The sequence below is a fragment of the Chiloscyllium punctatum genome, chromosome 38 (assembly GCF_047496795.1).
Source record: "Chiloscyllium punctatum isolate Juve2018m chromosome 38, sChiPun1.3, whole genome shotgun sequence".
Taxonomy (NCBI): Eukaryota; Metazoa; Chordata; class Chondrichthyes; order Orectolobiformes; family Hemiscylliidae; genus Chiloscyllium; species Chiloscyllium punctatum.
In genome coordinates, this window is record NC_092776.1 from 8,120,884 (window position 1) to 8,143,160 (window position 22,277).

At 39.5% G+C, this 22,277-nt stretch overlaps 1 protein-coding gene across 2 annotated transcripts in view; it reads left to right on the forward strand.

The window, feature by feature from the left end:
• LOC140463320 (metal transporter CNNM2-like) overlaps nucleotides 1-22,277 on the forward strand; it is a 238,157-nt gene that overhangs the window by 131,020 nt on the left and 84,860 nt on the right. For both annotated transcript variants that reach the window (XM_072557109.1, XM_072557110.1), the window contains exon 2: nucleotides 14,986-15,129. In XM_072557109.1, the coding sequence (XP_072413210.1) occupies nucleotides 14,986-15,129 (144 nt within the window). The remainder of the gene's footprint in view (nucleotides 1-14,985; nucleotides 15,130-22,277) is intronic.

Consider the following 22,277-nt stretch of genomic DNA (forward strand, 5'->3'; position numbering starts at 1 on the left):
GAAAGATGGATAATGTCCACATATTTTAAAAGGAAAAGTTTGGAGATACTTTTTATTCAAAAATAGATACCATTATTACTAATGTGGAGAGTTTGACAAAGGTTTTCGTCTCAAATTTAATTTATTTTGTTTATTTCTGACATGGTACACCAAAATTAAAAACCACTTCACTTGGAAATGATATCCCAGTTTAATTTAATGTATTATTAATAAGTAGTGGTTTAAGTGAATGAAGTCAAAAATCTCAATACTGGCTTATAGTGCAACAGGTTTTTTTGGAATCCCCATTCCTTCCACAGGCAGCTAGTGAGAGAATGCATCGGACACAGATTTTATAAATAAGAGATCAAAGCGTCATACAACTTATGTGAATGTATTGAACAAACCTATTAAGTCTTTAATCAGTTAGAATGGAGGTGCAAGTTTTGGTTGATTAATATATAAACCACAAATTTCTTTTAAGTCACTGCCTTAAGATAACTTCAGGTTTTATCAGAATAAAGGTGACACCTTTGGTCAGACAATGTATTTCAGGTGTGAGGCCATGTTTCAAGTCTGTTCGTATTTGTTAGGCTGGTTATATTTCCAAAATACGAATTCATAAAATACTACGTTGACTTAGTGTCTACAGATGGTGTCCTTTTTGAACAAAATAAAATGTTTCTGCAAATGCAAATTCACCCTATAGATTTGTGTGTGACAGAAAGAAAGAGTGCGCGTGTGAGGGTGAGTGTGGGTGTGTGCGCACACTGGTGTATTCTTGAGAGCATGCCTGCGCTTGAGAGGGAGCATGTGAGAGCATACATGTAGTGTGAGTGCAAGTGTGAGGGAGGCCTGTGATGAGTGGATGAGATTGACAGTTTTGAACTATTGGCTTTCCAGAGTTATAGGGAACAGGCAGGAGTGTGGATTTGGTGACAAGATCAGATAAATTAAAATTTTATTGCATGGTAAGGAAGATTTAGAATGCTATTTGACATACTTATCCTACTGTTTATCATGTTTTTATTTGTGGGCAACCCAGCTATTTAATCCAAACACTAACATACTGTGTAACTTATTTAGATATATGATAAATAATTGGCCCCCATTTTAATTTCCAGATAATTATTTGGATTCTGCATGGTCTTCATTACACCAGGCTGTTTGTTTCAAACCATTTAGCATATCTTGTAATGTAATTGCAGTAAGAGTTGGCATCAAAGTGAATCTGGTTAAACTTCTTAGAGTTCTGAACTTACTAGAACTTACTAGTAACTTACCAGAACTTACTAGATCTGAACTTAATGGATGAGATTAGGAAAAGAGAAAATAGGAATGTGTGGAAAAAAACAAAAATTATTTAGCTTGTAAAGGTAAAGTTGCCATCGTCTTACCAGATTGTAGGACTGCTCTCTCATGAGAGAGAAGCAACTGATGGTTACTTAACCTGAGGGTCACCACACCCCAGACGAGAGGCAAGGCTAAGAAGGAAAGTCTTTTATAAGCTCAGCTGGTGTGGGAATTGAATCCATGCCTTTGACATCATTCTGCATCATAAACCTGGGATGTGGCAAACTCCCTCTGCCAGCTTGATAGTAAAGTTGTAAACCCTCTTTTACCTCCATCAAAATGGAGATTGCCAAGCTAAAATACTGTAAAGTATGTTAGAGACTCATTTACTTCTATTGCATTTACAAAGACTAAAACATAGTCTAGCATAGTTACCTTGCATTCTTTTGAAGCAAGCTGTACAGAGCTTAGAATTGTCTTAGATTCTCTTAGAAAGGTCTTTGTGTCTTTTATATAAGCAAGTTTGTGTGCCCGAAATACGAGAACTGAAAATGCTTTTATTACGATTTGTTCAAATCTCCTTGACTGAGCCACCTTGAATGTGTTTGATACTTGCCCTTGAATGACTTCCATTAAATCTAAAGGTGAGTGCGTTCTTGGTGGATGAGTTCAGACTTTTGAAAATTTAATAAATTTAATCCCCCTACCCCCAATTTTCTCTCCTCTATTAAAGGGGTGTACAATGAGATTATTGGATCTGCTGGCGATTTCTGTCAATAATGCAATTTTTTTTCCCTAATCTTCTTTAATACCTGTTCTGGCATTTTATAGCATACCTTTGTGTGACTTGAGCCCAGAACACTGGACTAGAAGGAGGGACACTACCAAAGACTTTGCTTGCCCTGTTTGCATTCTCTACTGACTGTTTTACGCACTGCATTGGAGTGTTTTTAGTTGTATGCCAACCACAAGTGTGGTTTATTGACATTATTTGCAGACCTTCTGCAATACTTCATAATGCAACTGAACTGGGGCACCTAAATTGGGAACAGATGTTCTCAGGTAAATGCATGATAGAAATGTGGAGGCTGTTTAACGAGCACTTGCTGATAGTGCTGGGCAGGTTTGACCAGTGAGGCAGGGAAAAGATGGTAAGTTGAAAGAACCATGCGTAACAGGGATGTGGAACATGTCACGAGGAAGAAGGGAGCTTGCTTAAGGTTGAGGAGACAAGAATCAGACAGGGTTCTGGAGGATTACAAGGTAGCCAGGAGGGAACTGAAGAATGGACTGAGGAAAGCTAGAAGATGGCATAAAAAAACTTTAGCGGGTAGGAGTAATGAAAACCCTAAGACATTCTACACTTATGTGAGGAACAAGAGGATGGCCAGAGTGAGGGTAGGGCTGATCAGGGATAATGGAAGGAACTCGTGCCTGGAGTCAGAGGAGGTAGGGGGAGGTTCTTAATGAATACTTTGCTTCAGTATTCACTATTGAGAGGGATGTTTCTGAGAATAGCATGAAACAGACTGATATGCTCCAACAGATTGATGTTAAGGAGGAAGATGTGCTGAAAAGTTTGAAAAACATAAAGATAGAGAAGTCCTCTGGGCCAGACAGGATATGCCCAAGGTTACTATAGGAAGTGAGGGAAGAGATTACTGCCCCTTTCGCGATGATCTTTGCGTCCTCACTGTGCACTGGAGTAGTGCCAGATGATTGGAAGGAGCCAAATGTAATTCCCTTGTTTAAGAAAGGAACTAGGGATAATCCTGGGAACTATAGACCAATCAGTCTTTTGTCTGTGGTGGGCAAATTATTGGAGAGGTTTGAGAAACAGGATTTATGACTACTTGGAAAACCATAGCTTAATTAGAGATAGTCAGCATGGCTTTGTGAGGGGCTACTCATAACTCACAAAGTTTACTTAACTCTTTGAGGATGTGACAAAACACATTGAAGGTAGAGCAGTGGATGTGGTGTACATGGATTTTAGCAAGGTGTTTGACATGGTTCCCTAAGGTAGACTCATTCAGAAAATAAGGAGGCATGGGATAGAGGGAAATTTGGCTGTCTGGATACAGAATTGGCTGACCCATAGAAGACAGAGGGTGGTAGTAGATAGATAGTATTCAGCCTGGAGCTTCGTGACCAGTGGTGCTCTGTAGGGATCAGTTCGGGGACCTGTGCTCTTTGTGATTTTTATAAATGACTTGGTTGGGGAAGTGGAAGAATGGATTAGTAAGTTTGCCGATGATATGAAGGTTGGTGGAGTGGTGGATAGTGTGAAGGGCTGTTGTAGGTTGTAATGTGACATTCACAGGATGCAGTGCTGGGCTGATAAGTGGCTGATAGAGTTCAACCTCAAAAGTTTGAAGTGATTCACTTTGGAAGGTCGAATTTGAATGCAGAATTCAGGGTTAAAGGTAGGATTCTTGGCAGTGTGAAGGAACAGAGGGATCCTGGTTCCATGTCCACAGATAGTTAGCACCCAAGTTGATAGGGTTGTTAAGAAGGCATATGGTGTGTTGGTTTCATTAGCAGGGGGATTGAGGTTAAGAACCATGAGGTTATGCTGCAGCTCGGGAGAGCCCTGGTTAGACCATACTTGGAATATTGTTTAGTTCTGGTCGCCTCACTGTCAGAAGAATGTGGAAGCCTTAGAGAGGATGCAGAGGAGATTTATCAGGATGCTGCCTGAATTGGAGGGCACATCATATAACGAAAAGTTGAGTGAGCGAGGGCTTTTCTCATTGGAGCGAAGGCCGTGGGGATGAGAGGTGTACAAGATGGTGAGTGGCTTGGATAGAGTCAATAGCCAGAGACTTTTTCCTAGGGAGGAAATTACTATTATGAGGGAGCATAATTTTTTAAAGTAATTGGAGGAAGTTTGGGGAGATGTCAGAAATGGTGGGTGTGTGCAATGCACTGCCAACAGTGGTAGTTGGTTCAGGTAGGTTAGGGACATTTCAGCGACTCGTGGATAGCACATAGATGATAGTACAATGAAGGGTATGTGGGTCAGTTTGATCTTAGAGTACGATAAAACGTCGGCACAACATCAAGGGCTGAAGGGCCTGTACTGTGCTGTACTGTCCTATAACTTTGGAATTGCTGTTTTTTTGAGACAAGACAAGATGGCACCGACACCATGGAATTCCTTGCGAGCTCCCTGCAACAGATCTTACTCTTACATTTCTTTTAAGTTCTGAATCTGTAAAAAATTACTAATAATGTTCTTTTACTCTCTAACTTCAGATAATGCTGCTTTTATTAATGTTGTTATTTCCTCGCACACCCTGCGGTGTAACCTGTATGCCTCTGCCCAAATTTATTTTGACCTTATGATCTGTACGTCCTTAGTTACAATGATCTGCCTGTACTGCTCATAAACAAAGCTGTTCACTATACTTGGGTACATGTGACAATAAAACAAATCAAACTAGAGATCATACGTCAAGATACGTGTGCTACCTCTTAGTTCTTAAATCAGTTGTTTTTTCCAAAATCCATGTTCTTTGTCTTGGTTTAATAATTTGCGAAAAGGTCAATTTGATGTTCTTTGGTACTTTATGCAGTGATGTGCCTTTAATATTGCTGTAATGTTGTAGGTTCCCAATGCTCATAGCAATATTGTTATTGTGATAAGGTATGGTACCAGAGCGTTTAAATCAATTCTGACTGATTAATTTTTGTGCTGCTGCAAAAGGATAGTTATCCCCATCAGTATATATTGGCTGTTCTATCTCCATAAGTCCCTGGTTTAAAAAACAATGCAAAAATATTAAATGGTATCAAAATTCATTTGCAGAGGGGTATAGATTTCTTTTTAAACAAAAAATGATGTTTGGAATTGTGATGACTTTTTTAAAAAAGTACTACTGTACTTGAGATTTGAGATTTTCTTGATGTGGATTGGTTTTTGTCTCTGGATTTAAGTCCAAAATGTTATTTACTGATGCACTGGGAAACCTGTGTGCTAGCGACTGACAACGGTTGCCAGAAGACTTTATATGGAAGCCAGGAAAGGATGCTCAATAGTGTCTGTGGGAATATTGTCAGATATTTCAAAATGTTAAAACTGCTAATGCAGAAGACTACATTTGGAAAGAGTCTGTGTAAGAGGAATGGAAACTTTAGGCTGTATTTATAGTTGTCTACTGTTTTGATTAGACATTCCTTAAACATCAAGAAATGTATGTTGAGTATATAAATTATGGGAAAATGACTATTTTGCTTATATAGCTAACTAAATTTGGTGGAAGTCTAACTAGTCTCAATCGATCCATCAGTGCAGACTGGCTGGTATTTAAACTATGCCCCATCTATATTCAAGTGACTTGCTCTAAAATTATCAGATTAAGCAGTAGTTGCTTTGGTGAGAATATCGCTGTAATGGAAAGTTCATTTGAACTCTAATATTAGCCTCTGTGGTTTTAAAGTTGCTTTGGAAAATTCATTCCAAATGATCGCAAGCTGTGAATGGGAAAGGTTTAACTTCAGTCATACAGCATTCACGGGAATTTTAAAATGCCAGTTGTATTCTTGGGAAACCAGATGTGAATTTTTTTTTGATGACTACTGAATTGTGTATTGAATAAGTTTGGTCACAAATTTGGACCTGTTGAACTAATTTAAAATGTTAAGCTTTTGACATCTAGAATCTTAGCAGCTATGTAAATGGGAAATCACAGGGTAACACAGTATGTTATGAAAGCACAGCATCATTATAAATGCATTTTTAAGAATATCTCTACTTGATTGCATCTTCAATAATAATTTTTATAACATTAAAACAATCATGTTTTCCAGTATCTTCCAATCTCTCTTACCACCAGCTATGGGGAACATTTTCATTTTCTCTGTAATAAAATTTCACATTCAACTGCAAATAATTAATCATTTTGTTATCTGTGACACAATAAGTATTTTGTCACTGTATTTTTATTGAGAAAACTTGAAGAGAAACTGTCTCAAATTTACTAATGTCCTTCTCTTGTTTGATTTAATGGAATGCAAGGAAAAGGTTCAAGATTATACTCTCTTATCATTCTTTTCTCTATAAGTTTAGGCATTCAAATTCCTATACTGAATTGTAAAAGTATTTTTATTGAAGGAAAATGTTTGCCACCTTTGAACTATTAGATTAATTTTCCTTTTCTTCTATCTTCCTCCCACATAACTGCCTGGTGATTTGCAACATCTCCACTTGTGATTACTATTCACCAAACAATTATGTCAGGATGATAAACTGCCACTACCTTGAGTGGGTGATTTGAAACTGACACCTTCAAAATTTGGACATGCTCTACGATGACCCAGACAACTTTTATAATTGACCTAATAATTGCTATTCATTTCCTTGAAGGTCAAGAATTAAATACCATCTAAATGGAAAAGTCTTTAAACTTATGACTCTGTGCCAAAGTTAATCTGACTTCGAAAACAAAAAATAAAGGAGAAACCCAACAGGTCTGGCAGCAACTGTGGAGGAGATACAGTTGACATTTTGAGTCTGATATAACTACAGAATCTTAAACGACTTAAAGTTTCTGAACCATTGGAATATCTTTGCCCTTATTTGTACCTCATTCTTAATCTCTTAATTGTGTGCACAAAAAAGCTAGCCTGTGTTGAGTGTTGCTAAAACAAAGCGTATTAGTCTACTTCTAGTAAGCCAAATATTCTTCCTTCCACACGTTAGAAGAATGCCTCAGGAATATGGTAGAACATAAGAAGTAGGAATAGACCATTTGTCATCTCAAACCTGCTTCATTGTTCAATAAGATCGTAGTGATCTGCCCAGGCCCCAGCTCCTTATTCATACCAGTTCCTTGTATCCAACAATTCTGTGATATTTGACCATAAGACTTAGGAGTGGAAGTAAGGCCATTCGGCCCATCGAGTCCACTCCGCCATTCAATCATGGCTGATGGGCATTTCAACTCCACTTACCCGCATTCTCCCCGTAGCCTTTAATTCCTCGAGACAACAAGAATCTATCAATCTCTGCCTTGAAGACATTTAGCGTCCCGGCCTCCACTGCACTCTGCGGCAATGAATTCCACAGGCCCACCACTGTCTGGCTGAAGAAATGTCTCTGCATTTCTGTTCTGAATTTACCTCCTCTAATTCTAAGGCTGTGTCCACGGGTCCTAGTCTCCTCAGTTAATGGAAACAATTTCCTAGCGTCCACCCTTTCCAAGCCATGTATTATCTTGTACGTCTCTATTAAGTCTCCCCTTAATCTTCTAAACTCCAATGAATACAATCCCAGGATCCTCAGCCATTCCTCATATGTTAGACCAACCATTCCAGGGATCATCCGTGTGAATCTCCGCTAGACACGTTCCAGTGCCAGTATGTCCTTCCTGAGGTGTGGGGACCAAAACTGGACACAGTACTCCAAATGGGGCCTAACCAGAGCTTTATAAAGTCTCAGTAGCACAATGGTGCTTTTATATTCCAACCCTCCTGAGATAAGTAAATATTTGAAAATATGTCTACCTCCTCTTTAAATACTTTCATTGATTATACATCCATAACTGCTGTGGTAGAGAATCCCATTCATGTACGAACTTCTGGGAGAAGAAAATCCTTCACACTTCACTTTTAAATAAATCTTCTATTATTCTGTAACTGTTTCCCTATTTCAAGACTCCCCCATTAGTGGAAACATCATGTAAACGCCTACCCTGTGAAGCCCCCTTAGAATTTTATACATTCCAGTAATATCATCCCTAATCCTTATAAACTCCAAGGAATAATGTTCAGCATTTTCATCCCTTGACAGCCACCTCTTTCAAAAAGCCACCATGGACAAAAAGCTCCAACATGGGATCAGATGTGCCAATTCAGCCTTTGACAAATTATAGTCGTGAATATTTTGCAACAAGGATGTAGACCAAAAGAATACTAGGGAAGATCCATTACCACTGGCTCCAATATATTTTTCAGATCCATTGGAAGGCTGTTGAATAAACACTAACATCTGTGAAGCTGATCCTCAACATCCGGGTAAAAATTTTGTAAAATCAAGTTTGATGGACTGTTTTCGACCATTTGGACAGTTTCCCCAACCATCCTGTTTTCTCAATTGTAAAATGGCCGACATTTCAGGGAGCAACAATGAAAACGATTATAAGATACTCTGAAACTGTCCTACAGCTTAGCTTAGTTATGTTGACCAGGATAATTGAGAAGCTTGCTACCAGTCATTCAGTATATTGCAAATTGTCCATCTTGCTTCCAGTCTTGATGCCTTAATGATGAGGCAGAGTGGTGGCAGGGAATGAAAGAAAATGAAGCAAATCCTGTACTCCAAATCGTACTACCTTGTGGGATGGCTTAGAGTCATAGAAATACAGAAAAAGATCCTCTGTCCCATCGATTCTGCACCAATCAAAAACAGCCACCTAATTATTCGAATCCCATTTTCTAGCACTGAGCCCGTAGCTTTGTATGCCTTGACATTGAATTGAATTGAATTTATTGTCATGAGTACCAAGGCACCATTTCAATGTTTCTGTCTCTACTTTCTCTACAGGCAGTGTGTTTCAGATTCCTACTTTCCTCTAGATGCAAGACAAAGTTCCTCTCATCCCCTGTCAACCTCGTACCACTTAAATCTATGCCCCCTTGTTATTGATCTCTCCACCAATAAATCTTTTTTCCTCCAGCTTGTTTATGCCCTCATAACTTTAGACATTTCAGCCATGTTCCCTACTCACCCCTCCTCAGACTTCGCTACTTCAAGGGGGGACAAAACCCAATCCATCCAATCTCTCTTCATAATTAAAGCTCTCCAGTCCAGAGAGCATCCTGGTAAATCTCTGCAACCTCTCCAGACTAAACACATCCCTCCAATAATGTGGATTTGAGAACTGTATGCAGTATGCTAGTTGTGATTAATGACAATTGATGCTATAACTTAAAACGAAGGAAAAACAGTGAAGTGGTTTCAGAACATCAGAAAGTCTGCTAAAGCCTTGAAAAGATCTCCCTCTGAAGCTTCAGAGAAATAGCCCCAGCTGATTCAGCTTCTCCCTATATGGATTGATTTAAACAAAATTTGATACACAGGTTATGGCCCAAAGAGGAATCTATTCACTTATTTTTGGGTTGGGGGAGGGGTTAATGTTATTGGAGAGTTAATGTCATTGGACTAGTGACCCTGAATCCGAGGCTACTGTTTTGAGTAGGTTTGAATGGCTAATGGTGAAATGTAAAGTTAGTAAAAATCAAGACAGGATGGATGAAAGGCGTTTGACACGCTTACCTTCATTGCTGAGTCTTTTGAGTATAGAAGTTGGGACATTATGTTGAGGTTGTACAGGACATTGGTGAGGCTTCTTCCAGAATACTGTGTCCAGTTCTGGTTGCCCAGTTATAGGAAGGATATTAGCAAGCTGGAGAGGGTTCAGAAGAGATTTACCCAGGATATTGCTGGGTATGGAAGGTTGAAGTTATAAAGAAAGGCTGGGTAGGCTGGGACTAATCTCACTGACATGTAGGAGGTTGAGAGGTGACCTGATAGAACTTTAGGAAATAATGAAAGGTATACTGTAGGTGGAGTTGATGATAGTTGTCTTTTTCCTAGGATGGGGAATTTTAAGACAAGGGGACAGGTTTTTAAAGTGAGAGGAGAGGGATTTAAAAAAGGCATGAGGCACAGTTTTTACACAGGGTGGTTTACGTGTGGAATGAACTTCCTGAGGAACTGGTGGATGCAGGTATAATTACAGCACTTAAAAGACTTTTGGATGGATACATGAATAGGAAAGGTTTGGAGGGATATGGGTCAGAAGCAGGCAGATGGGGTTGGTTTAGTTTGGGATTATGTTAGGTATGGATTGGTTGGACCGAAGGGTCTGTTTCGGTGCTGTATGACTCTTTTAAAAACTCGCAGAACACCAGTCCAACACTGGCACCTTCATAACATGTGTAAAAACTTGGCCTATGTTGATCATGTAAATCTATTGATTGTCATAGAGAAACATGTTTGGTTCACTAATGTCCTTTTGGGAAGGAAATCTGCCATCTTTACCTGGGTTCACCTACATGTTACTCAAAACTAAATGCTAGCCCAGCCAGAGATGACCACATGAACTAATTTTTTTCAAAAATTTGGATTCAGAATCAGAAATAGTTTTTAAAGGCAAAGTTATCTTTGGGGGAAGCAAAGTGAATGACCTTTTTTGAAAATGTTGGATATTGTTTTATTTGGAATTTTATGAATTGTTTTAGAAGGTTGTGGTTGTCTTCAATGCTCTGATAGTCTTTGTCCCTGCCATCAAAATGTGAGCAAGTTATCTGGATGTGGATTGGTCTAAAGTCTAGTGAGTGAGAGGTAACTCTTAATAAAGCAGCACTTTATTCACCTTTGTAGATACAGGCAGACAGGATAAGGCCTTCAGGAAGTATTGTGTGATTGTCATAATGTTGAGTCAGCGCTGACAGAGAAGTAGCCTACAGACTGTTCTTGTTTTCGTTATATTGGCTCAGTGTTCATATTGAAAATGTACATGGCTTAGTTGTGCATCTCTGTTCTTGTGAGAAACAAATGTTGTGAATGTTTTGCGTGACATGAAGGTATGTGATTAGAAAAGGCAATTTTTTTCACGTATTCCATGATTTCTAATTGTGAGAATTTAGCAATGTAATGTGTTTTATTTTTTGGTTGTCAGTTGGATTCCAAAGGCATTGGGATAAAAACACATTTTAGAAAGTGGACAAATCCAATTTAGTTCCAAATAATTAAAATGCACATTGTTGTGTTTGGATCAAATTGTTGAGCTTTGCAATAAAATGGCATAATATGACTTTTAAAGACTTGCATTTTGATAATTTGCCACAATCCTACATCGTTAAAGAAAAGGTATAAAGTTAATTAATATCTTTATTATTATGTATTGTCCAATCGTGATGTTTCAGACCAGTTATATAAGTCTTATATTCCACAAATCCACTTTTACTTCTTCGGGATAGCTTTGAAATCAACAGAATGACGACAAGCATTGGCTTTTAACAGCAGTATTATTGATAATATTTATGAATGCTTTATAATGTGCTTTACCTTTTAAGTTTAATATGAGTGTGAATTAAGAGTATATATTTTTCATTCAAATAGTCTATTTCTGCTTTAATACTTATAATGCAAAAGTGTAGTAATTTTAAGTGTACAAGCCATCCGGTGTTCATCTTGCTGCAAATCATAATCCTGACATTGAAGACTTTGGCTTAACTAATATCTAGTGTAGTTATTAACTGACTTTCTGACATTGAGAGCTACTGAATTATTTCACAAGTCATGTGGTCAAAACCAGGTATATTTATTAAAATTTGTTATGAAGTAGTAAAAGCATTTGTAAGTAGTCAAGATATAGGGTAACTGTCAAATTGTTGTGCTTTTTATACTGGATTATAAGTTTTTTTAAAATTTTAGACAATGTGCATCTCAAAATGTTCCGTTCATTGATGTAAGTGGAATGTTTTTGGAAACTGGATTTCTAAAACATTGTATCCAATCCTTTGCAGATAATGAATATCCTGTGAGATTTACCAGAAAATTTCAGAAGTTTTATTCTAATTGCACAATGTTCCAATAAAGCTTCAATTTAAACATTTACTGATGTGGTAATTAATATTGACTTGTCATTTATTTGCTTGTTAAATAAAGGAATTGAACTAATAAACAGAGCACCAAATACTTCTAAAATGTAAGCAGTCTGAATTAACCCATAAACTGATGTTTAATCCAGGTAATTTATTCTACTTTTAGCAATGAAACAGTTTTAGTTCTGTCAATCAGTGATAATTGAGTTCAATCTCATTAAACGTATAGCACAGAAATTGACATTTTGCTCCGAACAGTTCTTGTTGATGTTTATCTCCCACATTCTCTCCTTCATCTTTGAAAAAGGAAAACCTATCTCTCACATTTTGCCATGTTTCTCCTTGATTTTAATTCTATATCCATGCTGTATCATTTAACATATTTCAATTACCGGAAAACCCTCTAATCAGGTTTATATCCCTACTATGGTACCAAATCAGCACTTATAATTACATTTCAATGCCAAACATGACATTCTAGTAAGTAAACTTTCCTTCCTCATCTATTTCATTCACTATGCAACCTTTGACATAAAGTATTATGCCATTCTTCTGCAAGCCTGTCATCCTGCTTGGTGAGACTGCCTGCGTCCAGCCCTCTTCAATGATGTCTAATCGTGCCAAAAAATGACTTGCATCAACTTCTTTTCTTGCTTTTGCGCTGTTACATCTGGAATTCTCTCAAGAAATCTGCTGTTGGCCCACTCTAATTTCTCATCCACTAGTTCCCCAACCTGATATCATCCATAAGCACAGCACAAGCTTTCACTTACATTGATGACTACCTTATAACACTACCTGAACCGCCACCTCTTTCAATTCCCTCACTTCCCTCCAAGGCCCCAAGGGATCCTTCCATATCCATCACAAATTCACCTGCACCTCCACACACATCATTTACTACATCCGCTGATCCCGATGTGGCCTCCTCTATGTTGGGGAGACAGGCCGCCTACTTGCGGAATGTTTCAGAGAACACCTCTGGGACACACGCACCAACCAACCCAACCGCCCCGTGGCTGAACACTTTAATTCCCCCTCCCACTCCGCCAAGGACATACAGGTCCTTTGCCGCCTCCATCGCCAGACCATGGCAACACGACGCCTGGAGGAAGAGCGCCTCATCTTCCGCCTAGGAACCCTCCAATCACAAGGGATGAATGCAGATTTCTCCAGCTTTCTCATTTCCCCTCCCCCCACCTTTTCTCAGACCCAACCCTCAGACTCAGCACCACCTTCTTGACCTGCAATCTTCTTCCCGACCTCTCCGTCCCCACCCCCTCTCCAGCCTATCACCCTCATCTTAACCTCCTTCCATCTATCATATTCCCAGCGCCTCTCCCCCAAGTCCCTCCTCCCTACCTTTTATCTTCGCCTGCTTGGCACACCCTCCTCATTCCCGAAGAAGGGTTTATGCCCGAAACGTCGATTCTCCTGTTCCTTTGCTGCTTGACCTGCTGCGCTTTTCCAGCAACACATTTTTAAGCTCTGATCTCCAGCATCTGCAGTCCTCACTCTCTCCTAGGTACATGAATAAGAAAGGTTTAGAGGGATATGGGCCAAATGCAGAAAAATGGAACTAATTTTAGTTTGAGAAACCTGGTCGGCAAGCACAAGTTGGGCCGAAATGCCTGATTTCATGCTCTATGACTCTAAACCTTGATTTTAAAAAAATCTTCTACTCCTTTTGTTATAAAGCCTTGCATTCTATATTTTGTAACAGTATCTCCTTAATGTCTTATAAATTTGAATTTCCAAGTCCACGTGTACCATGTCACATAACTTCCTCACCCTGTCCATTCAATTTATAATTTCTTTTACAAAAGTGCACTAAATTATGTATAACTTTGAATTCTACTTGCTGTTTTTCAGCCCTTTCCATCATATTGATGATACCTTTCAGCTCCTTTGATCATCAGAATTTCTTATATTTCTTGTTATTTTAGCATCACTTGCAACTCTGGATGAGATATTCTTCATCCAAAATTTAACCTATTGATATGCACACTGAACAGAAGTGGTACTAAGACTCTGTACTGTGCTTCCAGTTACTCTAAGAAACAGTGTTTACATCTGTTCCATTAGTTTTGATCTGTGTTGCTACCTTTTTCTGCTTCTGTTAAAATACCGTTTCAAATATATTTCACATTCATTCCATTTCATCTCCCATTATATCTGTCACCTGCTTAAAGAACTTGTATAAGGTTTGTCAAGCATAATACTATTTCAAAATGGCCTGTTGCCCATATTAAACTAACTGATCTGTAAATAGGCAATTTCTGTCTATCGGAATATGATGGAATATTATATTAAATGCTCCAGTCATAGAGATGTACAGCATGGAAACAGGCCCTTAGGTCCAACCTGTCCATGCCGACCAGATATCCCAACCCAATCTAGTCCCACCTGTCAGCACCCAGCCCATATCCCTCCAAACCTTTCCTATTCATATACCCATCCAAATGCCTCTTAAATGTTGCAATTCTCTCAGAGCATAATCATTCTTAATTGAACCTGTCTGAAATATCATTTCCAGAATCTTCACTGGTTATTTCCCTACTTTCCTTAGGATCATTGGATGTACTCTGACACATGGAAGCATTTGTTAAAGAGCTTAAAGAGTTTTGTTATATTGTTATCCCACTTTTAACCTGTTAACTGTTCTGTATACGTCTGCTTTCCAATATTCTGCCAGTGCATTGAGCTGTGTTTTGATGAATTTTTGCAAAAGCATTTTTGTATTTGGATATGATTAGACTGCAGGTATGCATATGCTATGGTTCACATTGAATTATGCCTTCACAGTAGGAACAGATCAAAAATAGTTTGAATTTAATTTGTTATTTAATTATTTTGCAATATTATAATATTTTAAAATCAATCTAGCCAACTATTAATGGTGACTGCTCTCTTTGTTCATATGGACATCTATGGTTTTTAAGGTAATTGAATTATTGAATATTAATATCAGTAAATTTAAGGAAGAGCAGGTTTCTATCTGTGTGAAGCAGTAACCTTGGTTCTTCAAGTGTGTGTGCTTTGATTTTATCATGTCTCACGACTCACCTTCAAATTTACTTCTTTTTTCCACCTTTGCAGGTAAATCTCACCTGGCAATAGTACAGAGAGTGAACAATGAAGGTGAGGGGGATCCATTTTACGAGGTGCTAGGTGTCGTCACTCTAGAGGATGTAATTGAAGAAATTATCAAATCAGAAATCTTGGATGAAACCGATTTATATAGTGAGTGTTGTGCTGTACTTCTATTGAACAGAATTTTGCAAACACCTGTGCATAAATTAATAATTGGATCAATGTTCCTTTTTAAGGAGGTTGACTTAAGGGTAAATGCAATATGCAATATTCAACTAGCTCTGTTTGTGCAAACATCTTACAAATTGCAGTAAAAACACTATAACTGCTGCACATGAAAATTATAGTTGTGCAAAGCAGATGAGTTGGATTATTTTAAGTCCATACATATCAAGGTTCGGGAAAGCCTATTTGGGAAAATGTGTGTTTAACACTTGGATAAAGCTCTTGTGATGAAAAATGTTGTGCTACAACTTGCCGCCTTTTCTAATGTTCATTATGTATATCTGTTCAACATTTCTGCAATTAGAGCAATGTATGATCTCTGCCCGAAAAGCGAAAGAAAACAAAGGTTGCATCATAGAAGATGGGAGAAAGTGCTTTAAGATATTTAACCCTGAGATATTTCCTAATTAACTTGTTCAGAGATGTTATTACATATTTCTGGAGACTGTGGGACTTGAACCCATGTCTCTAGGGTCAGAGGAAAGGCTATTACCACTGTTTCACAAGAGGTTTCCCACTTCTAATTTCAACACTCTGAACTGTGTGGCAAATCAGCCATCTCTGATCTGAATAATAATAATTGGTTAAAAGGGTGTTTGCATTAATTAGGACTGATTTCACTGCAGAACTATTAAAATCTCTTATGAAAGCAGAGTTTACTGCTTCAGTCTTGCTGTGAATCAATCAGTTGGCAAATCTGAAAGTTATGAAACTCCAATTTACAATTCAATACAAAACTTTGGCTGGTTAAGGTGGGAAAAAAGTAAGTGCTTGAACTGGCGAAAACAAATTGCCCCAAAATTCCAGATACTGCTGGATAATTCAAATTCAAAAAGAAGAAAGGGGAAGAGGCTGAGTTTTTAAAATCAGTTGTTGAATGAATTCAAGGTGTATTGACCTTAAACTGACAATATGGCAAATTTTCAAAGATTATTTTATGTGACCACTTTGAATTAAGAACCTTCTGTATTAAACATTCCATCAGAATAATTTGACATTGCTTTGAATATGGAGACTGTAGATAGACTAATTATTGACTGGTTTTGACACATTTATTACCAGCTCCAAAAAATTAGACTATGACCAGTTTCAAGTCCTGTTTGAGAAAATTGGTGCATTTTGTCAGAAAATTTTATGTATCTGAACCAAATATAAGATTCTGACTTTTAAAACACTTGACTCTTAGCTGTACATAAAGAACTGGGTCAACAGAGGCATTTTGTTCTCGCCCAGTCAGGAAGAAGTTAAGTGGCAAGAAGTAAAACCAGATTTCACATCTTTTAGGAACTTATGTAGTCTTGAGACTTGTCCATGTTTATTGCTGTTCTACCTAAAGGTCCAAAATGCTGACCTGTCCTGGAGCAACATGCAATAAACTGTACATGTATAATACATCTTCATTGTAATTAATTGTTGATCATGGATTAATGGACAGAAAGCAGTAGCAAAAATGGAGTATTTTTGAGCTGGCTGGTTGTAAGTAATAGGATACTTCAAGGATAAAATTTGGTTGTTGGCCACCTACAACCTATAGAGTCATGGAGATGTACAGCACGGAAACAGACCCTTTGGTCTAACCCATCCATGCTGACCAGATATCCCAACCCAATCTCGTCCCACCTGCCAGTTCCCGGCCCATATCCCTGCAAACAGGGAGATAATGGACTTGAATGTGTGACTGAGGAACTGGTGCAGGAGGCAAGGATTTAAATTCTTGGATCACTGGGGTATGTTTAGTGGTAAGGATAAATTATACAAGAGGGATGGGTTGCACCTTAATAGGTGGGGGACCAGCATTCTGGCAGGTAGGTTTGCCACTGCAACACAGCTGCATTGAAACTAAAGCGTGGAGGAGGGGACAAACTGGAAGTTTAAGAAGGGAGTTAAAAGGAAAGTTAGAACAAGAGAAGTCAAAGACAATGGAATCAATAGAGCAGAAAACTCAAAAAAGGATCATGCTGTAAGGTCAAGTGAAATAGGGATTGATAGGAAGGGTGAGGGGAGTAACAAATTAAAAATATTATATTTGAATGCACGAAGCATTAGAAATAAGGTGGATGAGCTTGAGGTTCATTTGGAAATTGGCAGTTACGATGTTGTGAGGATAGCTGAGACATGGCTTCAAGTGGACAGGGCCTGGGAAATGAATATTCAAGGCTATGCATGCTATCGTAAGGACAGACTGACTGACAGAGGGGGTGGGGTGGCCCTGTTGATAAGGAATGATATTCAGTCCCTTGCGTAGGGGGTAACTAGAATCAGGGTATTTAGAGTCAGTATGGATAGAGCTGAGACATTCTATGGGTAGAAAGACCCCAGTGGGAGTTATCTACAGGCCCTCAAACAGTAGCCTGGATGTAGTGTGTAAGTTGAATAAGGAGCTGAAATTGGCCAGTCGCAAAGATTTTACTGCAGTTGTTATGGGGGATTTCAACATGCAGGTAGACTGGGAGAATCAGGATGGTACTGGACCCCAAGAAAGGGAGTTTGTGGAGTGCCTCCGAGATGGATTCTTAGAATAGCTTGTGCTGGAGCCTACCAGGGAGAAAGCAATTCTAGATCTGGTGTTGTGCAATGAACTGGATTTGATCAGGGACCTGGAAGTAAAGGAGCCATTAGGGGGTAGTGACCACAATACAATAAGCTTTAATCTGCAGTTTGAAAGGGAGAGGGTACAATCGGTCGTGACAACACAATATTTCAGTTGAATAAGGGGTTATGGAGTTATGAGGGAGGACCTGGCCAAAGTTCAATGGTGCAATACCCTAGCAGGGATGGCAGTGGAACACCAATGGCAGGTATTTCTGGGTATAATGCAGAAGATGCAGGATCAGTTCATTCCAAAAAGGAAGAAAGATCCTAAGGGGAGGCAGGGGTGGCCATGGCTGACGAGGGAAGTTAAGGACCATATAAAGACAAAGGGAAAAAGTATAACATTGCAAAGATGAGTGGGAAATCGGAGGACTGGGAAGCTTTTAAAGAACAGCAGAGGAGAACTAAAAAGGAAATAATAAAAGAAAAAATAAGGTACGAAGGTAAACTGGCCAAAAATATAAAGGAGAATAGTAAAGGCTTTTTTAGGTATGTGAAAAGAAAAAAAAATGGTTAAGACTAAAATTGGCCTCTTGAAGACAGAAACTGGTGAATTTATTACGAGGAACAAAGAAATGGCAGAAGAGTTGAATTGGTACTTTAGATCTGTCTTCACTGGGGAAGACACGAGCAATCTCCCAGATGTAATAGTAGCTGAAGGACCTGAACTGAAGAGAATTTATATTAGGCAGGAAATGGTGTTGGAGAGACTGTTAGGTCTGAAGGCTGATAAGTCCCCGGGACCTGATGGTCTGCATCCCATGGTACTGAAGGAGGTGGCTCTAGAAATCATGGATGCATTGGTGATCATTTTCCAATGTTCTATAGATTCGGGAGCCGTTCCTGCAGATTGGAGAGTGGCTAAAGTTGTCCCACTTTTTAAGAAAGGAGGGAGAGAGAAAACAGAGAATTATAAACCAGTTAGTCTGACCTCAGTGGTGGGAAAAATGCTGGAATCAATTATAAAGGACGAAATTACAACAGATCTGGATAGCAGTAACAGGATAGGTCAGAGTCAGCATGGATTTATGAAGGGGAAATCATGCTTGACTAATCTTCTGGAATTTTTTTGAGGATGTAACTCTGAAGGTGGACAAGGGAGATCCAGTGGATGTAGTGTACCTGGGCTTTCAGAAAGCCTTTGATAAAGTCCCACATAGGAGGTTAGTGAGCAAAATTAGGACACATGGCATTAGGGCAAAATACTGACATGGATTGAAAATTGGTTGGCTGACAGGAAACAAAGAGTAGTGATAAACAGCTCCCTTTCAGAATGGTAGGCGGTGACCAATGGTGTGCCGCAGGGATCAGTGCTGGGACGGCAGCTTTTTACAATATACATTAATGATATAGATGAAGGTATTAAAAGTAATATTAGCAAATTTGCTGATGACACAAAGCTGGGTGGCAGGGTGAAATGTGATGAGGATGTTAGAAGAATACAGGGTGACCTGGACAGGCTAGGTGAGTGAACGGATGTATGGCAGATGCAGTTTAATGTGTTATATCTACTTTGGTGGCAAGAACAGGAAGGCAGATTACTACCTAAATGGTGTCAAGTTAGATAAAGGGGCAGTACAATGAGATCTAGGTGTTCTTCTATGTCAGTCAATGAAGGCAAGCATGCAGATACAGCAGGCATCTGTTGTCTATTGTCAAACCCTTCCTATTCATATACCCATCCAGATGCGTTTTAACTGTTGCAATTGTCCAGTCCCCACCACTTCCTCTGGCAGCTCATTCCATACACGTACCACCCTCTGAAACAGTTGACTCTTAGGTCTCTTTTATATCTTTCCCCTCTCACCCTAAAGCTATGCCGTCTAGTTCTGGACTCCCCCACCCCAGGGAAAAGACTTTGTCTATTTATCTTATCCGTGCCCCTCATGATTTTATAAACCTCTATAAGGTCACCCCTCAGCCTCCGATGCTCCAGGGAAAACAGCCCCAGCCTATTCAACCTCTCCCTATAGCTCAAATCTCCAACCCTGGCAACATCCTTATAAATCTTTTCTGAACCCTTTCAGGTTTCACAACATTTTTCCGATAGGATGGAGAACAGAATTGCACACCATATTCCAACAGTGGCCTAACCAATGTCCTGTACGGCTGCAGCATGACCCCCCAATTCCTGTACTCAATACTCTGACCGATAAAGGAAAGCATACCAAATGCCTTCACTATCCTATCTACCTGTGACTCCACTTTCAAGGAGCTCTGAACCTGCACTCCAAGGTCTCTTTGTTCAGCAACACTGCCTCGGACCTTACCATTAATTGAATAAGTCTTGCTAAGATTTGCTTTCCCAAAATGCAGCACCTCACATTTGTCTAAATTAAATTCCATCTGCCACTTCTCAGCCCATTGGCCCATCTGATCAAGATCTTGTTGTAATTGAGGTAAGTTTCTTTGCTGTCCACTACACCTCCAATTTTGGTGTCATCTGTAAACTTACTAACTAACTATACCTCTTATGCTCACATAGAACATAGAAAAACATAGAACATAGAAAAATACAGCGCAGTACAGGCCCTTCGGCCCTTGATGTTGCGCCGACCGAAGCCTACCTAACCTACACTAGCCCAATAACCTCCATATGCTTGTCCAATGCCCGCTTAAATGACCATAAAGAGGGAGAGTCCACCACTGCTACTGGCAGGGCATTCCATGAACTCACAACCCGCTGAGTAAAAAATCTACCCCTAACATCTGTCCTATACCTACCACCCCTTAATTTAAAGCTGTATCCCCTCGTAACAGCTGACTCCATACGCGGAAGAAGGTTCTCACTGTCAACCCTATTTAAACCCCTAATCATCTTGTACACCTCTATCAAATCTCCCCTAAACCTTCTTTTCTCCAATGAGAAAAGTCCCAAGTGCCTCAGCCTTTCCTCATACGATCTTCCTACCATGCCAGGCAACATCCTGGTAAACCTCCTCTGCACTCGTTCCAATGCCTCCACATCCTTCCTATAGTATGGCGACCAAAACTGCACACAATACTCCAGATGAGACCGCACCAGAGTCTTATACAACTGCAACATGACCTCAGGACTCCGGAACTCAATTCCTCTACCAATAAAACCCAGTACACCATATGCCTTCTTCACAGCACTATTTACCTGGGTGGCAACTTTCAAAGATCTGTGTACAAGGACACCAAGATCCCTCTGCTCATCCACACTACCAAGTAGTCTACTATTAGCCCAGTAATCCATCATCTTGTTACTCCTACCAAAGTGAATGACTTCACACCTAGCTACATTGAATTCCATTTGCCACCTTACTGCCCAGCTCTGCAAGTTATCTATATCGCGCTGTAACCTGCCACATCCTTCTTCGCTGTCCACAACTCCACCGACTTTCGTGTCATCCGCAAACTTGCTCACCCAGCCTTCAAGCCCCTCCTCCAGTTCATTTATAAAAATGACAAACAGCAATGGTCCCAAAACAGATCCTTGTGGAACACCGCTAGTAACTGCGCTCCAAGTTGAAACTATACCATCAACTACTACCCTCTGTCTCCTTCCAGCCAGCCAATTCCTAATCCAAACCTCTAATGCACCCTCAATGCCATACCTCCGTAGTTTTTGCATTAGCCTGCCATGGGGTACCTTATCGAACGCCTTGCTAAAATCCATGTACACCACATCTACTGCTTTACCCTTGTCCACTTCCTTGGTCACCTTCTCAAAGAATTCAATAAGGTTTGTGAGGCACGACCTGCCCTTCACAAAACCATGCTGACTATCCTTGATCACATTATTCCTAACGACCTTACATCCAAATCATTTATGTAAATGACAAAAGGTAGAGGACCCAGTACCGATTCTTGTTACTCCACTGGTCACAGGCCTCCAGTCTGAAAAAACAACTCTCCACCACCACCCTCTGTCTTCTACCTTTGAGCCAGTTCTGTATCTAAATGGCTAGTTCTCCCTATATTCCATGAGTTCTAACCTTGCTAACCAGTCTCCCATGGGGATCCATGTCAAAGTCCATATAGATCTCATCTACTGCTCTGCCCTTATCAAACCTCTTTGTTACTTCTTCAAAAACCTCAATCAGGTTTGTGAGATATGATTTCCCAAGTACAAAACCATGTTGACTATCCCTAATGAGTCCTTGCCTTTCCAAATACATCAACATCCTGTCCCTCAGGATTCCCTATACCAATGACCGATTAGGAGAATAAACCTGTGTATGCTGCGTTCAACTGGCACATTGTTAAATGGAAACCTAAGCAGTGTGGACGACACAAATTGGCAGTAGATTGATGTGCAGTTTGAGTGAGTGGCTAAGGACAAAGCAGGTGAAACTGTGTATCTGGTAGAAAAATAAGCTTTTGAATGTTGAGGTTCTAGGAAACAGATGTTCTGAAGCATTTGGTTGTCATTGAAATTTCCATGTTGATATGCTTATATGGCAAGCTGTTTGGCAAATGGGATGTTTACTTCTGAAGGGGGATTAGAAGGTAAA